Raw genomic sequence first — 20193 nt, 5'->3', positions numbered from 1 at the left:
TGTGTTGTGTGTGCAGACTACTGATCCTCAGTCAAAGGCTCTGCAGCTATGCGGTGGCCTTACCATGACATTTATTCATGGCAATAGAAATGCCAAAGAATTCAGGATAAAGGCAAGCAAAAGGGTATCTCCAAAGTGGTGAGGATCTGAGCGCGGGAGTCTGGGCTGCGCTCCTCTAGCCAGCTGCTCCGTGCTGTGCTGTTCTGCGCTGTTCACCTCTGATGTGTCTAAATAGCTCTAACAAAGAGCCGGGCTTAGACAACTGCTGAGACCTAACACTAGTGTGGGGAGAGGAAGGCAAGGATGGTTTATCCCATATCCACTACTGTAGTTTTTGCAAGTGTTCCTTTGAAAGAATATCCTGTTGGAGGCAGATACAGGCCTAGAGGAGTAGAGCTAAGCTCGGATCTGGCCATTTCCGTATTGTGTCCCTTCTCTCCTTACCCTGAACATGCTTTGCTTTCTGTCCTTCACCTTGCCACACCATCTGCCTTCACTAAACGTGAGATGGGGAGCTTTGGGTTCGGGCACTGTCTCTCTAACTGGACTACTAACCTGCTCACTTTTTTCCAGTTTAAGTTGCTTAAGCAGCTATTTAAAGCCACCAGAGCTGAGGTTCCCACCCTCCCTAGGAGATAAACCTCTGCTGTTAAAGTGCAGAACTTGGTGAAGAGGCTGTGAACGTGGGTGTGATCGTGCTGAAACCGGTCCTGCTGTGCTTGTGGAAAGCCTGGTGCAAGCAGAGCCTTGGGCTCCAGGTGTTTAGATGCTGCCTTAAATTCTGCCTGGACATTTTAACTGGAGGCTATAAAGCTGTCCCTTCCAATCAATGCTCATACACAAGCATCCCCTTGATTCAGTTAACTGAGGTCAGTACATCTTAAGCAGGCTGTTAACGCGGGGACTGATGCAGCTCTCTGGAAATGCGGATGCTTTTAGCGAGAGCTGGGGTTTGTGTCTGCGGAGGGGCTCATCTCCCAGCGCGTCATTTCTTACCCTGCTCTGCGAACATGCTTCCAAGTGGTGTTTTGGGAGATTCACTCTGAAACTTCCAATGTCTTTTGTCTGGCTTTTTTACCGATTGGATAATCGGTCCCGAATCAGGTACTCGGGCAGGCAGCAGGACGGGGTGGCTGCGTTTAAAATGCAGCCTCCGTCACTGGACACGTTGCTCACACAGTCTCTGCACATGGAGAGGCCTCTTGGTTTTAAAACTGGTTCACTTCAGAGGCGGGTGTGAATTATGCTTTCCCTGAAAATTGATGGCCATCATATATTGAGCTGAACACTGGGGGTGGCTGGAAGCCTGCCACGCGTCTGTGCAGATGACCTTTTGTAGCTTTGTCGCAATTATTGAAAGACTAGTCTTGCTACTTTGAGAACAAATGGGAGAAAGGAGTAAACTTCTAAGTGCCTCTTTAATCCAGAGCACAGCACAGCTCTGTAAGACCAAATATAGGCCACTGAGCAGAGGCATCCTCACACACAACAAGAAACTAATGCAGTGTAAATAAATTTTGAATGTGGCTTTTTAAGTCCTAACATCTGCTGGGAACTGGGACGTTCCTCTCCCCTCTCTAGAAAGTCTCCTGGGTAGCGAAAGCATGAGCTGAATGGGCAATGTGGGGCAATGGGAAAACTTTCACCAAAGTGTCCCACTTTTTCCTCCAGCCTTCTCTCTCCTTAACACCTGTTTGATCTGTCATGTTCCCAGAGAAGAGGCTTAGCTTGCTGCTAGTGCCTGCCGCGTTGCACTAAACCTCCGGGGCTGCTCCCGGCTGGGCTGCTCGCCGGCTTCAGATGAGAGCGCTCCATCTCGCGGCTCTGGCCCGACGGACTCCAGGGAGAGGGCAGGCGGCAACCACCCGTGCTGAGGAGAGGGCTGAGCGTTTGTTCACAGCCTGGTGGTCTCCAAACAGGTTGGCCTGTTGCTCTTCCAAAGCCTTGTTTAGGATTTCAAAGTAAGCCCTGTCCTGCCTCGAGGCTGGAGGATGGGAGCCCTCGCAGGGGATGCTCCTCCAAGGGAGGGCAGTCAGGGATGCTGCACCTGCTACTGCGGATCTTGGAGTCTGAATTTCAGCTTTTCCAACAGCTCTTCTTGGGTGATCGATTTCATTCCCTGGTTTGAGAAAGCACAGGGGAGCTTCAAGACTAATTTGTAGTCTTGGAACAAGTCCTTCTCTGTCCTTGTAAGCTATTCCTCCAAGGAAAATCTTCCGGAGTCTCTCTTCTGAAGGCAGAGCATTTTTTTTAGACATAATCCTAGGCTGGCATGTTGCAGAGTCTTTACTCACCTTCTCTAACCTATCCTTTCCCACAAAGTAGAAGATTTTCTCTTCTGTCTTGCCTCTGTGCATGATGCACATCATTCACACCGTGGCCTCGTGCTGCAGCTGGCTGCTCGGCAGCAGCACGGAGGCTCGCTAAGGTGAGGCTAGTTGTCCGGCCAGGAGCTGCTCTGGGCCTCTCTTGTGCTCAGGCCAGTGGCGCTGACTCCTTTGCTCTTGGCTTTGGGAAGGAGTTGTGTCAAAGCTTGGCAACGCTCCTGCCGCTCCCTCTGTCTTCCCTGCTTGGCCCTTGCTTGAAGCCTTGATGTAGGAGTTTGCTGGTTGATCTGAGGGGTTGGTTGATGTCCCTTGTGCACAGTGCCCCGGACAAGACGTTTCATTCTGTCTTTCAGGATATCCTACTGCACGGCAGACAAGATCCACGATAAAGTGTTTGCCTACATTGCCCAGAACCAGCTCAATGAGAACCTGGAGTGCCATGCCTTCCTCTGTACCAAGCGGAAAATGGTCAGTCCAGAGGAAGAGGTTGGGATGCGGTTTTAGGAGGAGGAAGCAGAGAGGGGCTGGGCCAAGGCTGCCATGAAATGAGAGCTTTGCCCGTACTTACAGTGATGAGGGTCCTACCCCAGGTAACGGCCGCTGGAAAGCGCCACAAGGGTGCTGCTGCATGCCGGCGTAGCTCCACAGCCTGCCTGCAGGTAGTTAATCATGTGTAAAGCTGTCCAGGGCTGGCGATCGCTCTGCAGAGAGATCCAGCACTGCCATGGACCAGGCACAGAGAGCAGGTGTAATTCTGGGCTGGAGTCTTCTCTCAGTGACAGGTAAAAGCCCTTCTGTTCCCGAGGCCTGGGTCAGTGGTGAGAGCACATGTCCCTTCGCCTGCACCTGAAATCCTCCTGCCTTGCTGACGTGCCAGGAGCTGGGACTCTTTCTTTGCATGGTGGCTGCCTCTGCGGGCCGGTGGAGCCTGGCTGTGCCATCTGCGCCTGGTCTGAACCTGGCACGTGGAGAGGCTCTGGCGGGCGAAGCAGTCTCCAGCGAGGCCGGTCCTGAGGTGCCCTGGGACTGCCTTGCTGATGGAGAGCGTTTAGTCCACAGTTCTGGGCTTACCTCCATTCTCACCCTGGCTTTGTTCCATTTTTCTCTGTTGAAGCTCCCCGTGCAATTTTTAACTGCATCTTTGCAAATGTAGCAGTGTCCTCTCTGCGAGAACCGGTGTGTGGCGTGACGCGTGGCACAGAGCCCGGGACCTCACTGCGTGCTGAGGATCAGGGCGCGGAGCAGAGACGTGTGTGTAAAATAGTCTCTGGCTCTTGCTTCGAACCCACTTGTGGGTTTTTTTCATGCTGATTCAGTGCATCTCGTGGAGGGAACGCTCCAAGCTGGCCAGGATGGGCAGAGACCCAGCGTTTAAGAGCTGGCACAGGAGAGAAGTGGGTCACTAGGCATCAACTGTAAGCAGAGCCCTTGGGTCTCTCGCGCAAGTGGAGCAGGGTGCTGGGGCTGGCACTGAGGCCCTTCCACATGAGAACAAGTGGGAGAAAGGATTTAAGGGAGAGAGAGGATGGATCAGACCCCTCTGGCCCCAGAAATCCTTCCCCTGGAGGGACCTGCTTTGCCCATTGGATGGGCCAGGCAAAGAACGAGGTCTCCAGGATCTGTTTTCTTCCTTCCTAAGCAGGAGAAACGACCTGAGGGGCTATGAAAGCTGTTCCCAACCTGGTGGCTTTGATCCAGCCCCGCATGGTGATTCCTGCATCCCTTCGAGCTGCCCCTGGTCAGGCAGGCCGGCGCTGCTGTTCGTGCCCGGAGCACGGCTGCTGCAGCTCTGTTAATATTCTGTCCTTCTCCCGGCTCTTTTTTTTTTTCTGGGGAAAGAATAATGGAAGCTACAAGTTGTCTCTCCTTTTTGCAGCGCGCGCTCCCATCCTTGCGCTGCGAAGATAAGCCTCACTCTGCAAATTAAAATTTAAATCTCTCCAATGCTAAAAGAATTATCTCAGTGGTACATCAGCTCAGTACGTCTCCCTCCGAATAAAGTTCTCCAAGGCCTTTTGTGGCAAAAACTAGAAATTTTTTTTTCTTTGTCTGTCTATAAAATGCATGTATGTCATGCTGATAAAAGATGAAGTGATGCCCTGCTTCCAGACCATGGACTGTCTCTACCCCAGGGCAGGGTCCCTGCGTGTGTGTATAGCTACCAGTCACTGGCATATAATTAGTCCATATTTTTAGTTCATGGGTAATTCTCAACGGTAGCTGGGTCTATTAAACTTGATTCAGATGTGACAGCTTAAATTGTAAACAGCTGTGAGGAGTTTCATACTTAATTACCATATTTAAGTTTTTGCCATAAAGCGTTTGCACTTCCATCAAAGATGTAAATAGCTCCGACATTCAAATGAGCTCTCCTACTTTGTGAGGCTTAATTGGCACAGATAGGTTTGCTGTGTCTCCTCTCCCCCTCCCACATAAGAGCGTGTGGCTTTTAGAAGTATATTCTCCATTAGCACTTCCGCCTTATACCCCCATCGTCTGCAGTATAAGGGGGTACAGAGGGGGGGTTACAGACTCTAGGATCTGGATTCGTTTAGCTTGCAACTTTATAAAACAAACTTAAGCCTCAAGGCTTCTGCCGTGCGTCAGCCTTGCAAAGTATTACTTGTTATCTCCTTGCACTTCAAACTGCTAGTAAGCTTGGCCTTCTTCTAATGAATCTGGCATTTGTTTCACTATTTATGTATCTTGAGCAACTCTGGCTATTTAAGATTTTTTTTAAACTACTCAAGCTCTTGGCTTGGGAAGAAATGGAGGGACCGAAGGTGGACGCATCCCTGCTCCTGAGCCGTGGCCTGACTGTGCGCGTGCTTCCAGCTCGAGGCGGTTGCAGAGTAAAACCATGATGTTGGTCTAAGGCAGCATGATCCCAGCTTAGCTCGGGGGAGCAAGAGGAAGACCCCAGGGACTTGTCCCTGCTCCGTGGCATTCCCCGCACCCAGCTTCCCATCCCTCCGAGTCGGAAAGGGGAAGCCAAGGCTTGCTTCGGTTGGGGCCAGGCTGGGGCGTCCAGACCCGGTGTGGGAACGCCTGCGGCCCATTAGAGCAGATGCCAGCTGTCTCCTGGGTCTCCTGCATTGTGTGTGCGAGGTTGCTCCCTCTTCAGCAGAGCTGCGACTTTGCAGAGTTTTACCCTGTTGCCCGTTCTCCAGAGCACCCTTGTGCACCGGTCATCTTGGCTCGGGGAGGAGCGAGCTGGGGAGGGTTAGACAGCGGGGAACTGGCAGGAGCTAAACGCAGCTCTGCAGACCCTTCCTGGCTCTGGCGTGATGCGCTGCTGGCTAGCCAGGGTTTGCAGCCCCACGTGAAAGGTCTCTGTCTTGCTCTCAAAGGTGTCACTTGCCACGGTGACACTGCAACAGTACGGTCCTCGCTGGTTGGGGAAGGGCATTAGGGCTTGCAGAGCCAAGTTGCTGCCCAGCTGCTTTGAGATGTTGTCCCTCATCCTGGGTAAGGGCGAGAGAAAGCCAGGGCAGGAGCTCGCGGTGCTCTGCGTCCAGCGCGTGCTGCTGCGTGACGGGTGCCGCACAGGTGGTTCCTGCAGCTGGTGAGCCACAAGCCTCATGGAGTCGCAGGGACAAATCGGCAGGTTTGGGTATTGGGTCGTGTAGCAGTTGCGCTTGCTTAGATGAGGCATGTGCGGCCCGTGCATAAAGAGCTGCACGGGCACCGGGATCGAAAGGGCACTTGTTTGCCCGGGTGTCAGTGTGATGCCTGTGACAGCCGCTTCCCTGCCTCCTGCACCTTCCTGTTGCAACTACGAGATGCGTCTGCTCCAGGCTGCGGGTCCGACACGGAGCAGCAGGTCCCTGCTTCCATCAATATTGGATTACCCTTTTCCAGCCATGCAGTGGGGGAGCGTGTGGAGCAGAGGACTGGTTGGATCCAGGTTAACATGTATCAGCAAAGCAAAACATTCAAATGATTTAAATCTACATGAAGACCTGTCTATTAATGCACTACCTAACTGCTGTCTTTCCAGGCCCAAGCAGTCACCCTAACAGTAGCTCAGGCGTTCAAAATAGCATTTGAATTCTGGCAAGCATCCAAGGAAGGTGAGTTTTCTTTCTGCTCTTCACATGGAAGTTGAAGGGATGATTTTGGGTTTATCCAGCTTTCAAGTGTCTTTTTTTCCTCCCTCTGCGCTGTGTCACCCTCCAAATTTCCGGGCTGCCATTAAGGCTGGTCCAACCTCTGGGCATAATTTAAGGCATCTTCCAAATTTCTCAGCCTCGTAAGTCCAGCTGGATTTTGGCTGTACTGTTTTCTCACAAGCAGGGTTTGGAGGACCTGGTGCTGATCTGTGGTGTTTCAGACCTCTGCCAGTGTCAATATTTTTGCTTTTGTCATCCACAAGGTTATAAAATGCATGCAGAGCCTTGCATGCATTTGGGCAGAACAGACCCAATGGCCTGTCCTAGTCATCCTTGCCGTGTCCCTGTCCCTTGGGGGCTCACCCCAAGCAGAAAGGGTTGAGAGGAGGAGACTTGGTGCCACCTTGATTCTGGGCTACTTTAGGTCCAGATATTAACTAAGGCACCCTCCAAAGGTCCCTGTGCAAAACCAGGGAGGTGTCTGTGGTCTGGAGCTGCGAATTGGCCTTGCCAGGTTCATTCCTCCTGCAGAAGGGAGAGGAACGGCCAGAGGAGGAGGCTTGTTGCAGTGGGGCTGTGTCTCATGCTTTCATGAGCAGAAGGTTTGGAGGAAAGTGCTTGGCAGGCAGTGATGGGGTTTCCTTCTCTTGCAGAGAAAGAGAAGCGAGAAAGGTCCGTCTTGGAAGGAGAAGGTGCGAGCGGCCCAAACTCTGAAGCTCCTGCCTGCCCCGAAGCATGTAAGTCACCAATGGGAGGGCTTTGCTTTTGGCTCTGGAGGAGTCTGAGTTGATGAGGAACAGCCTGATGCCTGCAGAGTTTTTCACTGAATTGGAGAGTCTCCTGGGAGGGCTTTGAAGATCAGTGAAGAACAAACAGTTTTGTAATAGCAGAGATGCCTGCCCTACCCAGACCTCCTGGGACAGGGTGGCTGCCTGCCAGGTTCTCCTATCTCACTGCAGCCAAGCCCTTAAATATCTCTTTAGCTTCAGCACGAAGGAAAGTTTGGGTAGGAAAGTGCCCCATAGAGCCCCGTGGGTCTGCCTGGTGCCTGCTCGGCACGTGTTTGTGTCAGGAGCAGCCAGCAGTGATTATGTGAAGAGAGCTGCACCATGAACTTCAGTCCAGTCAGTATTTGCTGTTTTTAGTCTGTGTAATGGAGAGACACGCACCCCCTCGCACACAGCTGCCTTCTACCTCCAATCTGCTTCTGCCTGAGGCAAATTGGCCATATCTTCCTTATGAGCTTAGTGTGGACCCTCACATCCCAAGTTTGGTTTTGGGTTTTTGTTGAACCCGAAAGAGTTGCTGTCCTGTTGGCTGAAAGAGAAGACATCCAGGTGCTGCTCTGCCTACAGCTCCTCTAAGGAAGGAGAGGCAGGTGAAAACGAAACAATTAAATGGTGAAAACCCTCAGAATTCAGTGCCTGGCCATGGGTCCTCTGCTGCCTCTGAAACGCAAGATGCATAGCCAGGGAGAAGTGGGACAAAAGGCTAATCTCTCTTCCATGCTGGCCTCAGAGATAAGAGGATTTGGTGCTGAGGAAAAGAGCATTAAACTGGGCTTCCTTCCAGACTGGCATGTCTCATTTCTTCACCTGAAGGCCCAGGACTGAAGGAATCCGTTATAAGTGGTGGCAGATTGGTATAAATGCCCTGCTGAGGCCCCAGGCTGGCACGATGGTAGGAAATGTGCTCGAGCGTCTGCCTGGCCGCAGACTGATGCTTCACAGTTGGGGCGTTTCTGCACCTGCCCTTGGTACAGGATAGCGGGGATGATTTAATGCATCTCTGAAACAGTACAGCTGTGGTCCCACCGTGACTAAGATGTCCCTTGGGGCATCCTGGTCTCTCTGGGCAAAGTGCTGGTAGCGTAGTAGAGGGCTGACACCGTGTTGAGTCTGCTGGGCTCAAGAGCAAATGGCTTTAGTCATAGTAAAGCTGTTCAAGTAACGTTATTGACAATCCTCAAGCTGCAACCCGCTCTTCACCCAAGGCAGGATTTCCTGTTGTTCCTATAAAATAAAGATGCATCTTTGTAAGATGTGGCACTGAACAACACCTACTTGCTACAACAATATTGAATCGTGAATGTTGTGGGAAGTAAAGCACTGGCTGTGCTCATCCTGCTTTTTAAATACAGCTCCAACTCTCCCTTTAAAACAGCAGACACTTCTACAAAGCCATGGGGTGTCTTTCCGCAGATCCCAGCTCTCCGGGGAAGGCCTTGATTTTTGTGCTATGCTGGCGAGTCCTGTAACAGCTCTGCGCATGCAGCGTGAAGAGCTTGAGAAGTGGTAGCGGGGAGACCAGGGCTGAGCTGAGGATATCAGCCCCAGGTCTGTTACTGTTTTCCTCCCAGTCCTGGGCTATAAAGCACCTGGGGATGCTCTGTCTCAGTTTGCCCAGGGTGATCCTGATTCATCCTGAACATGAGCAGGTAACCAGGAGCCTCCATCTATGGCTGATAAAGGCGCAAGGTGGCTGATCCTCCCCTTCATCCCTGTTGAGGGGGTCTTGGGTGCCTGATTAGAGCATCTGGAATTATTTGGGCTGAAACCACAGGCGCAGCTGGGAGGTTTGTGGCTCTTTCATGCTGAAATTTGGGGCTGTGCTGCAAGAATTTGGTGCTACTCCTGACTTCCCCCTCGAGGGGAAGCAATTGCTGCAAAAAAGCATTGTTTTTGTGTTGTCTCTGTTTTCCCCCTCCTCTGCCTAATTCTCTCCCTGATCTGTTCACAGCAGTGGCCACAGGGAACCTGCTGGATTTAGAAGATCCTGCCAAATTGCCCCTGACCGTCAGTGCAAACTCCACGCATTTAGATAACAGCGTGTTTGGCCCCAGCTCCGCTGTAAATAACAACGTAGTGTGGGTAAGCGTGCCCTGGGCACCATGGTGCCTGCCGAGCAGGAGGGAGTGATGCTCTCCGACTGGCGCTGCTGCTTCCTTTCTGTGTTTGCTTCAGTCTCCTCTCTGGGCTTTTCTCTTGGACAAAACCCTCTGGGAGCTCTCGGGCTGCCGAGCTGTTCATGCAGGGTTTCTGAGACGCCTGAGCGAGCTGGGTTTCAGTGTCCTACTAGAAATGATTGATTAGCATTTGAGTTCCTAGTGCCCTTTTTAGGCTCTGTAAATAAATGAAAGAGATTGCAAGCCAGTCTGAGAAATGCTGCTGTCAGATAATTGAATGTTACTTATTCTCGAACAGCATTTCTCAGTGGTTTGTCACTTAATTGAGAGACCACCTAACTGCTCTATTCAAAGGAAAAATTCATTATGTTGATGGCTTTTGTTTACTGTTCACTAAAACCAGGTTAAATTTATGTTCATTATTACTCTTATTTTTCCCTGTTCTTGTTTGCGGCTGTGTCTTGCTTGTGTGAGCGTGGATGGCTTCTCCAGAATGTCCCAAGTCATCTTGCTTAATTGTTTCATGGACCACTAACAGAAAAATAATGGCCCAAATCATGTGTCTGGGAGTGCATCCTTACGGAAGCTTCTTGTATATGAAAGTGCTCCGTCACCAACAGGACCAGGGCTGATCTTTGAACCCCACCCCCACCCCCCCGACCTGGGACACCGTCCCCACGACATTCCCTCTCTGGAAACAAGCTGTCTGCTGGATTTTGGAGAACTGAATGATAAAGACCTTTGCCTGGAGCCTGTTTCTTGAATCTGCCAGGTCTGAGCCTGAGGCTTTTCAGGTTAAACCTGAAAATCAACTCTATGTCATATCAAATCCTGCAGGCTTATCAGCAGTCTCTGATCCCTCCCCTCTTGCAGAGTTTTTGTACTTTACATATTAAACCAAGTCTTTAAACGCATCACAAGATTCCAGGAGCCCTGCTGAACTGTCAGATCTGTCCATAGCAAAGCGCTCTGAAAGCCCATCTTCCCTAGTAACTCGGATGCTTTCCATGGGAAAGTTTCAAAGAACAGATCAGAGAGAAAGGATCCAGGAGTTGCTTTCAAGCAGCCTAAGTCCACCCTTTTCTTGCTGCATCTCTGAGTATTGCCTTCCAGGTTCCTGATCCTTAAAGACCCCCAAGGGATGTCCACAGCGTCCTGCTGAGCTGAGTCCAGGTCCTTCATCTTAGCAAAAGCCTGTGGCGTGCACCAGTCGTGGTGGATGCTTGAAAAGCCAAGGGAAGCAGCTTGCCTTGCTCAGCCCTAGGTAGCTATCTGCTGCTCGCTTTCAGCTCTGCCCAAAATGTGTCTCTGCATAAAGAGCGAACAGATGCTTTCAGTCAGAGCAACATCTTCTGTTTTGCATTGAGCAAAGAGCAGTTTGGTGCTGGCAGAGAGCTCGGCATGTGAACTTGGAACAAGGTGGCAATTTTCAAGCTGGGAGCTTGGGGGCGTTGGCTCCTACATAGGCAAAACACGGAGCTTTTCTGAGATCTCCAGGCTTTGTCCTTGTGCCGTTGCCAAGCCCAGAGGTTAAATCTTCTTTGCCAGCAACAGTCCTTAAAGGTGTAAAGGCACGGTATGTGGCAAGAGCTCCCTGCAAAAACATGCTGGGGTGCCAGGCTTTGCTGGGATGTCACATTAACGCTGATTGGTGGGATAAGAGCCTTCCCCTCGCAGGGAGATGGGTAGCAAGGGCTAAGCTCCCAAATCCTGCATGCCTGTGCTATGAAGCGCAGCCCTGCCCGCAGTGCAAAGAGACTCAGGGGCAGCGCGGCTCATGGGCCGGATCCAGCCCGTGCAGGTGGTGGAGCAGAACTAGCCTGGTTGGAGGCTGTGGGAAAGGGCCAAGCCCGTGCCCCACTGCTGCCACATCTCCCGGCCTGCGAGGGGAGCATGGCATCCCCCGACCTGAGCTCTGGGGTCTGCTTGGAAGAGGCTTGGAGCCTCCTGGACATCCCTAATCCTGTAGCTTGTGCAGAGAGTGAGATAAAACCTGCCTAAGGTTTGCTGATACGAGCATTGCTTTAGGCACTTGGAAGTCAATATATATATTTTTTGTCTGTTGTGCTTAAGTGCAGAGCCAGATCTCTAAATATTTTTGTGCATTCGCTTAGCAACTACTTCTCTCTCTTTTTATCCCTTTAACAAAGGAAATGGACGATGGTCTCGACGAGGCATTTTCAAGGTAATTCTAATAACTCTCTTTACAAGTTCATGCCAATGGGGACCAGCCCAAGAGACTTGACTAGTGACTGGTTTTTAATAATGCTTCTAATCTAATCAGCCACCGTGATCTGACCTAGGCAGCCGCCCCATCGGTGCCTCAGCTGCTAATTGAAAGATAGGCTTTGAGGCTGGCTGATAAGTCAAATATTTTGACAACCTTTTAAGGATCGAGAGAGGTTGTATGTGATAGGGAATTTAATTCCCCAAGCAGCCTGTGTGTCTGCTCCTGCTTGAATGGATGGTTTGAGGCTGCCTGTTTCCAGCCCCTGTACTAGCAGCAGGGACGCTGGGCCCAGCTTCCTGTGCTGGGGACTTTACCCTTCCTCGCTCCTCCCTGAGGTTTGGACTAACTGAGTTGGGGAGGTAGCAAGGGCTTAACCCAGCCCCGTCGCTTTAGTGTGGACAGCTGACCTTAGTCAGAGTTTAAAACAGAGCAAAAAACTGCATGCTCAGCTCAAAGGAAATGAACCCTCATGTCTTGTTTGGGTCTTGGGAATGATTTACAGCTTCCACTTCCATGGTAGCCCTGTCCCAAGTCACGTTTGATAAAAGGCCTGCTTGAATTTATGTCTTAATGTCATCTATTTTCCTCACCTCTCTTCCTTGCCCTACTTAATTAAGCAGATATTGTTGGTCGTGGTCTTTTGTTTTGCATTGCTGGACGCCAAACTGTTGGTTCACCCTTGGCCTTTTGGTGACTCAGTATTTGGACTGCACATCCGCCAAGGAGGATGCATTCAAAAGTGTTCTTGATGGAATATCATTGCTGGTCATTTTTCTTTTTGTGCAGCTAGTTTAATCTGAGGCTTATTCTACATCATGCCTCCGCTGTATGAAACACCAAATATTTGTGTTAACCTTTGGGCCTGGGAGAATTGATGCTACAATGCTGAATTTTCACACAGGTATTTAATAATGCAACAACAAATTGTGGCTTGTGAACTTTTGTGAAACATCTAGGATGTCCTGAGATGAAGACCCTTTAAAGCTGATCCTATGAGCTATTTAAATGTTATCTGAGTTCGGCTGTGTCTTAACGCAAGTGATTTAATCCAAAGAGTTAAATGTTTAGGCTGGGGTCCTGGGAGGCAGGAGTGCTGCTGAGAGCTGCCGAGGTGGCTGTGGTGGGCACAGCATCACTGCGCTCACTGCTTATTCAGACACAACACGATGAAAATTGAGTCATTTCAATGAGGCTGCTCCTTTGGTCAGTGGAGCCCTACCCTGAGATAAGATCCCAGCTCGTGATGCTCCCATCAACAATAGTTTGGAGGAGGAAAAAGGCACCGGTAATGTACAGGATGTCCACACTGCAAATTCCCTGGATGGCTGTAGGGGAAATGTTGTGATAAGCTAGCAGAAAAGCTGCAACAAACTCGAGAGCCTCAAATGTTACGTTCCAGCCCCTCCCCTTATTGAGTTATTTCTTTCCGTGGAGGACTTTGAAGTGGGGAACTGCAGCTGGGATTCTGTGTTGCTGTTGCATCAAGCACTCAGGCTGCAACAGCATGGACTTCTATTCTTACTTTATTTTTTTTCTCCCCTCTTAGACTTGCTCAGTCGAGGACAAACCCTCATGTTCTTGACACAGGACTGACGGCTCAAGACATCCAGAGTGCAGAAACGCTCTCACCTGTAGACTGGAACAAAATAGATTCAAATACAGGCGAGAAAGATGATCTGTTCATGTTTTGAGGCCAGATGCATCTAACAGTTCACAACAGAATAACCACTAAAAGTCTATCGACTGAATTCATGCTGTTCTGGGTGCTGTACGCAAGGAACTCTTCTGAGTGGGGTCTTCACCAAGTCAGATGATATTACAGCACTGTTTAGACCAAAGCTTTAGAAATCTAATGCAGATTTTTTTTACCTTGCTTTTATCTAAACCACAAGATGCTCTTGAACATATTTATTCATAGCCATTACAGTTTACATATATTATTGGAAGGCATGTAGAGCATCTGCAGTATTAGATGGCAATATACCAGTGGAAGAACCTTCAGCAGTGCCTGTTCCTCTCTGAAAAAGACTATGCAACACCAAAGTCTCTGTGTATAAATATTTCTAGACAAAGGTCTGCAGATGCAAATGCAATTGCAAGCACAACTGTTACTAATCCACTGTTTCTTGAACAACACATCACTGCCTGCCTAGGCCCAGAGGAGGAGATTTGTAGCAGCTGCTAACAGTGTTAAAATCAAAGCGGTAGCAGAGATCTTGCTTTTGTTGTGAATGTCTGTGGTGATACCCTCGTAGTTGCCAGTCATCCATGTGTGTTCTGGCCTTTTCTTTGCCAACTTCATATGGGAACTGACACTTTTTATCCAAAGACTCTATGAAGTTTTGCACTTTAAAACTTAAACTGAAAGCAATGGTCCGAAATGTCAAGGTAAGCAGTGTCTGTAACTTCTCTTCAGAAGCTATTTACCCAAAAAACCCCAGCAATGCTGCAGGTCTGTTTCAAAACTGACTACTCACGTGCACTGTTTCTGCTACGACTCGAAATACTAAGGCTCAGTTGCATTGCTGGCTTTAGTAGCAGAAACACCAAGGAGTAACAATTTCATTTTCTACAGCATGTTGAAAGTTGCAGGTTGGGTGAATCCCCTAGCACAATAGATTTGTGTTCTTAGTTCTGCTAAGTGGATTTGGATGTGCGTGCCTTTTTACTGTATCAAAACCATTTGGTAGTTGCCCACTTAATAGATTCAAATGGAATCAGATTAGGCAAGACCAATACCTGTATGTTCAATTAGCAAAACGTACCCCTTCCCGTGCTGTTCTGATACTCTTCCTCCTGATAGCCTGTGAGGCGTAGAAAGCTGTCTTCATATAGTGCTGGAACTGAAAATAAGTAATGGAGATATAAAGCTTATGCTAATTAAAAGATTAAGTTTAATGATCCTAAATAGTCACACTGACAGTTTGCAGTGTTTGTGGCCTTATGTGAAGTATACTAATCTGTTTTATAGATTTGTAACTTGGTTTTGAAACACTAATTCATTCCCCAGATAGCTCTTTATAACTCTTTTAAAACTGTGTGCAAAAAAAAAAAAAAAAACCTTTGTCAGCTGTAAGAATTTATTAGGAAACAGCTGAGTGACTCTAACTTAGATTTGATTTTTTTCTTCTAAGTGTTATTGTGATAAGGTATTGAGGACTTGTGAAGCTGAGTCATCATGTCTCCTAATAAAATGTGTGCTCCGTTTATTCTGCAAAATTGTGTTTAAAGCAATTGTACATCTTTAAACTACTATGCCCATGACTTATTTGATCTCATGTGCAGCATCAGTCTCTTGCAATTGAAGGAATTGCTCAAAGTTTGTCCATGCTGCTTAGGCACACACTAGAGACGTGAATCTATTGCATAAGCAACACCTGAACGACACAGAAGTGGTTGTAATAAGCACCTTGTTCTGACTCCTTGCGGAGTGGTGATCTTTCTAAGAAAGAACTTGTGTTGCAGGAATGGATGGTGAGGATTTCTCTGTTCATTGATCTTTCTCCTTTTCTAGAGAAGCTAGGAGTATATACTGAAATGCACAATACTATATATGTATGTACATAGTTTTTTTTTTTTTTTAAGAAAATCTTATGCTGTAAAGAATATCTGTATTGAGGAAAATAAAAGTTCTACCAATTTTGGAACGCCTTTGTTGGGTGACTTTATTTTTACCATGATGTTTTCAATACGTAGAAGCCTTTCCATTGTATTTCTAACTGGTGGTGTTCTCTGTCTCCCTTGAGGTGTAGCCAGTAAGCGAATGGAAACAACAGCCAGAGAGGGGGAGATAAGTGTCTGTCAGAAGCCTGTTTCCGGGGCTATCCATGTGGAAAAATGATGGCTGGAATTAGACAACACTCAGTGGTGCTGCCTCCAGTAAGCACTTAGCAGGGCCAGATGTAGCCACGCGGGATGCGGCGAAGGGATGTGCAGCAGCTGCCTTCTCACGTGAGCTGCACGGGGCAATGCTAATGGGGTCAGGAGTTGACGGTTTGCAGCCTGCTCCCTGCTTGAGCCCATGCTTAGCTGAATCAGCCTTTAGGTAAGGATGCTAACAAAAGATGAAAAAGGGAAATCGGTGGTTAGGTCTCATCTGCAGGTAAACGTGGTGCTGGTAACATGAAAAAAAAAATCTCTTAATTGATAGAGTTTCTGAGTCACTGTGCAAAGTACTTCTCCCTTGGGGGGAATTTAATTTGTACAGTTGCTTTTTAAATAAAAACAGCTCAGAGAACCTTGCACCTCTCTGTGTTCTGCCTCCCCCTCCAATTCCTGTCTTTGCTTGCTGCAAGCTTTGGAGAGATTGGGCTCCTGCAGCTACCATCTAATCGCGCTGCTAACGCTCGTCTGGGAAGCAAAGGCGGAAATTCATTTGGGGATGCTGACAAATAGATTTAACCTGTGAGTACTGCCAGGCTCCCTTTGGGCGTATTGGAGCTGGGTTGCAGGCAGAGGCAGAGCGATGGGATTTTGTAGAGATGCTTCTCCTTCGGAAGGGTCACGCTAACAAAAAAAAATTCCATAAAAGTTCATTTTTCTGTTTAAATTGCCTGTTCCTGTCTACGGTGATGTCTCAGATTATGAGTACTGAGTACTGACAGACTGCGCTTTCATGCATAACTGATGGTGGTGCCAAGGAACAAACTGATCTTTCAGTTTTGATGTGACCTTTCTTTAAGTGCCAGTTTAGAAACTTTCTGCATCTGTTTCTGATCCCTGCATGCTTCTAGGGAAGGAAGGGGCTTAAGGAAGGGACTTACTGCAGTGAGAGCCAGCTTGGAGGGGATACTTGCAGGGATATTTTTGCACTGCTCCCTTGCTCCATAGACGAATACCCAGCTATGCCATGAAAAAGCAGGTGCCTGCTAGGTAGCCTGGCTGTGGGGACTGAACATCTTTCACGCTCTCTCCTTGAGCTGTGTAACACGGGCTGAACTTCCTCCTTTATCTAGGGCCAGAGGATTCATAGCTAGGGGCTCAGCTTCTGGCTCTGAACGTTAAGAAGCATTTAAACATCTAAATACTTCTGTTTCCTAGAAGAAGGTTGCAGTTAAGAGGTTGATAACTTTTATGATGTTCTCTGCTCTGCTTTCTGCTGTCTTCCAGGTGGGCACAGCGACCTCGGAGCAGTCCTGCTGGTCCTGGTCTAAGCCATTATGGGCACAATGCAGACCCTCGGTCCGACACATGCTGAGCTCTCAGAAGCAGGAGCCTTCCCTTTTTTATTTGCAAGCTGCCAACCTCTTTCTGAATTGCTGCCAAGATCTGCTTGGTAAACGGACAGGAGTTGTGCACCATCTAATGCTAGTTGGGGGAGTTTGTGGCTCCACTCATCCCCCGATGTGTTTCGCTGGCAGATGGGCAATGACTTTGCTGTGCTTTTTACTCTCTCTGAGCAGCCTGAGCAGCAGAGGCGATGGGCTGGGCTCTGGTACGTGCTGTAGCTATGCGATGAAATGCTGGTCTGTCAGCCTACAGTGGCAAGGGGTGTATATAGGACTTAATGACTGTCCATCCTACGAATGGTAGCCAGCGTGAGCAAGGAAGCTACCTGAAGGTAGTAAGCTAGGTAATGAAAGCTGCAGCTAGCGCAAACCACGTGGTTTGGCAGCTAGTTTCTTTAGCGGCTGGCACTGTAACTTATCTAACTCATTTAAACACCCCCCCAAAACTGCAATGACAAACTCACTCTGTTGCTGCCAACTTACAGGACTAGTTCGCATGTAGATCTTAAGTTTATTGAGCTTTCCTGCTTCCTGTCTATTAAATGAATGCTCTTGAGTAATGAGTGCTCACAGTGGTGTTATGTGAGCCGAGGCCAAATCCAGCTCTGAAATTAAAAAGTGGCTGACTTGGGACTCTGCTTCCTCTTTCCAGCATCCCTCACGTGTGTACAAGAGTCACAGCGTTAAAAAGCATCTGCTGGCTGGGAGGCTGCTGAGATCAAATGTTAGCTCGTCAGCTCGACGGTGGATCATCAGCAACGCCACCTCCTGCTTTCTCTGTGAGAAACCTCCTCAAGGATGCTGACGAAGGCTTGATGAACGAGGACAGAGCAAACAGGTGAAAGATGTGAGCAGGAGAGTCTGTCATTAAATCCCTGCTTTGGGGTGGGAAGCTTGTCTCAGCTCCTGTTTGCCAAGAGCGTAACCTTTGGCAAATTGCTCCCAAAGCAGCTGCCTCGCATTCCCAGTCGGTGCAGCACGCTGGTTAGCTGCCCTCTGCCTGCAGGCCGGGCTTCCTGGCCAGCTGAGCCAGGATGAGGAGTCACTTGGTCCCTAACACAGCTCCTTTGAGGGCTGCATGGACATTCCCCAAGTGGAATGTCCCACTTGGGGAAAATATTTCCCTTCCTTCACATTCGAGGGGTTCCTGTATGCCTGCAGCACCAGAGCAGCCTGTTAAAAGCAGCCATTGCCAGGCACAGTGTATGCCTGTGGTGACATGGGTTTTTGAAAGGTAGGTGCTCAGGATGCTCTAAAAATACAGGCTCTTCTCTGGTGCTTTGAGTTGGACACTCATGGGGCCTGTTGCAAATCTTGGCCTAGGTTTTTGCCAGAGAGATCTGTTCAAGGCACACGGGGCTTGTTCTGCCAGGAGGAACAGCAGAGGAGCACTGCAATTGTTGCGTGGACGCTCATGCTCATCATTGCAGAGGCTGTGCGTTGAGATGACGAAAGAGGGGAGCTGGGTGACAGAAGCAGGCAGAGGCGAGGGCCGGCGGAGGTGGAGAGAAGCTGGGAGTAAAAGGCTTGCGGGAAGGTTGCGAGGACAAAGAGCACCAGTAAAACCCATATGATTAAAGGAAGAGGAGGAGAGCGGCTCCAGAGACCTCTTGTAGAAGTCTGAAATGATCAGGGACGCAGCTCCCTGAAGAGAAGTGCTGCATTTTGCTGTCTTGCTTTACTGTCCTCGCCCAGGGAGTTTTTACTGCCTAGTGGCATGGGAAGGTGGGTTACGCTCTCCTGTTTTGGGGGAAGGTGGGCACCAATGTGATACCATCACCGCTGGGTCAGGGCACCTTCCCCAGGAGAGGAGGTAGGAATGGCAGCGCTGTGCCTGCTCTTGGCCTGGCAGAGAGCTGGGCGATGCTGCTCTCCTACATGGTACCAAGCAGCCTTTTTTGTTTGGTGGCTCCCGATCCTGCTGCTCTCGTGGCTCAAGCTGCAACGCCAGGCGTTCCCCTCCTGCCACTGCCCTGTCACTTTTTCCAGACATCTGCAGCTTAGCTTCCCTGCCTGTGCACGGAGTGAGGCGGGGGGTGACACTGATTTTGAGGAGAAGGGATGTCAGACACAGCGTGCCAGGCAGTCTGCAGTCGCACGGGTGCATAAGGAAGCATTGGCCTGTTAAGGATGAAAGCATTTAGTGCAGCAGGTACTGCAGTTTGAACTTCTCTTTCCTCCCTCCCTTCTCCCTGGAGTGCCAACAGTTTGTAAATTCATGCCAAGCTTGAGTGAGAGCTGTAGGGCTGTTGTTACGCAGTTTTTTTTTTTTTTTAATACATACAAATAGAGAGCAACATTTCATCTGAACACCTGAATGGTGTATTATGCTTTTATAGCCAGCCCCAGGGTGCTGGAAGCTGTGGGCTGCTGTTCAAGGTTTTCTGCACTCTGAAACAAGCAGAGTGGGCAGGAATAACCTTCCTCGTGGAGAACCACGTGTGCAGTTTGGCTCAGGGTGGATGGAGGACTGGAGAGAGAATGGAGGGGGGTCTTGGTTGAGCGCTGACCTACCAGCACTCTTATGCTCCAGCACTGCGTGATGGCTGTCTGCAATGGCAAAAGTAAACTGCTAGACCTTGATGAGGTTCTTCCCTTTTGGAGCCAAGGGGAGCTGAACCAGAAAAAATGCTTTGCGAAGGCAATGTTTGCTGAAAGTCTCTTAGCCAGCCTTGCTGGGATCCAGGCCAGGGGAGAGCCCAAGAGAAGCTCACCATGGGTCAGCAAACAGTGCTGAAGGGGTATTCAGCAAGTGTCTCTCTTCCTGGGCTTTTGGACTTCTTCCAGGGTTTGCAGCACTTAATGGCAGGAGATGATATTGCAGTGGGAGGCCAGAGAAACGATTCAGCATTAGCAAATGGTTTTTGTCAAAGTTTCCCTTCACAGGTAGTTGTGGAGCTTCATGCCAGACTTGTAGAGAACTGCATCCACACTCAGTCCTCACTAATAACATGGGGTATGCCAGATTACTTACATGGATGAAAATACTTTTTCCTGAAAAAGCGGTAATTTCAGTGCTAAAAATGTATACACTTGTGAAAAAGTTACTTTATTCTACTAATCCCTTCAGTGGAATCCTACTGACCGTCTCTGCTTCAGTGTTCCCTGAAACCTTGGGCCTAAATTCCTCCCTTATCCAAGTTAGCAGCAAATTCAGAGAGAAGCTGCCTGTGTTGCACCCGTTCTCTGCTAGGTACCTCGCAAAAAACACTCCTGGAGCAGCTCGTTCTGCAGAGGCAGCACAAGCAACGTCAGAACCTGGGAGCGGGGGAAGACAACACGGGCTCGGGCTCGGGAGGACCCAGACGCGCTCGCTCCTTGTGCACGGCACGGAGGGGAGCCTAAGGAGCCCACGCTGCACCGTGGGCCCCGTGGCGGCTGCAGACAGCAG

The 20193-nt window shown here is 49.3% G+C and overlaps 1 protein-coding gene across 10 annotated transcripts in view; it reads left to right on the top strand.

Annotated features, from left to right (window-relative positions):
• The window catches only part of LDLRAP1 (low density lipoprotein receptor adaptor protein 1), a 29608-nt gene extending 14387 nt beyond the window's left edge, over window positions 1-15221 (top strand). For 3 of the 10 annotated variants that reach the window (XM_068917333.1, XM_068917334.1, XM_068917331.1), the window contains exons 4-9: window positions 2681-2795; window positions 6328-6400; window positions 7093-7176; window positions 9179-9309; window positions 11495-11529; window positions 13121-15221. In XM_068917333.1, coding sequence (XP_068773434.1) covers window positions 2681-2795; window positions 6328-6400; window positions 7093-7176; window positions 9179-9309; window positions 11495-11529; window positions 13121-13265 — 583 coding nt within the window. In that variant the 3' untranslated portion in view covers window positions 13266-15221. Of the gene's footprint in view, window positions 1-2680; window positions 2796-6327; window positions 6401-7092; window positions 7177-9178; window positions 9310-10457; window positions 10609-11494 lie in introns of all 10 variants that reach the window. The other 7 variants (XM_009674417.2, XM_068917332.1, XR_011135995.1 and 4 more) reach the window with 6 other exon arrangements.
• The last annotated feature ends 4972 nt before the right edge of the window (window positions 15222-20193 follow it).

Source organism: Struthio camelus, chromosome 23, assembly GCF_040807025.1.
Source record: "Struthio camelus isolate bStrCam1 chromosome 23, bStrCam1.hap1, whole genome shotgun sequence".
NCBI classification, from domain to species: Eukaryota; Metazoa; Chordata; class Aves; order Struthioniformes; family Struthionidae; genus Struthio; species Struthio camelus.
This window is presented reverse-complemented; position numbering and strand designations above follow the sequence as displayed.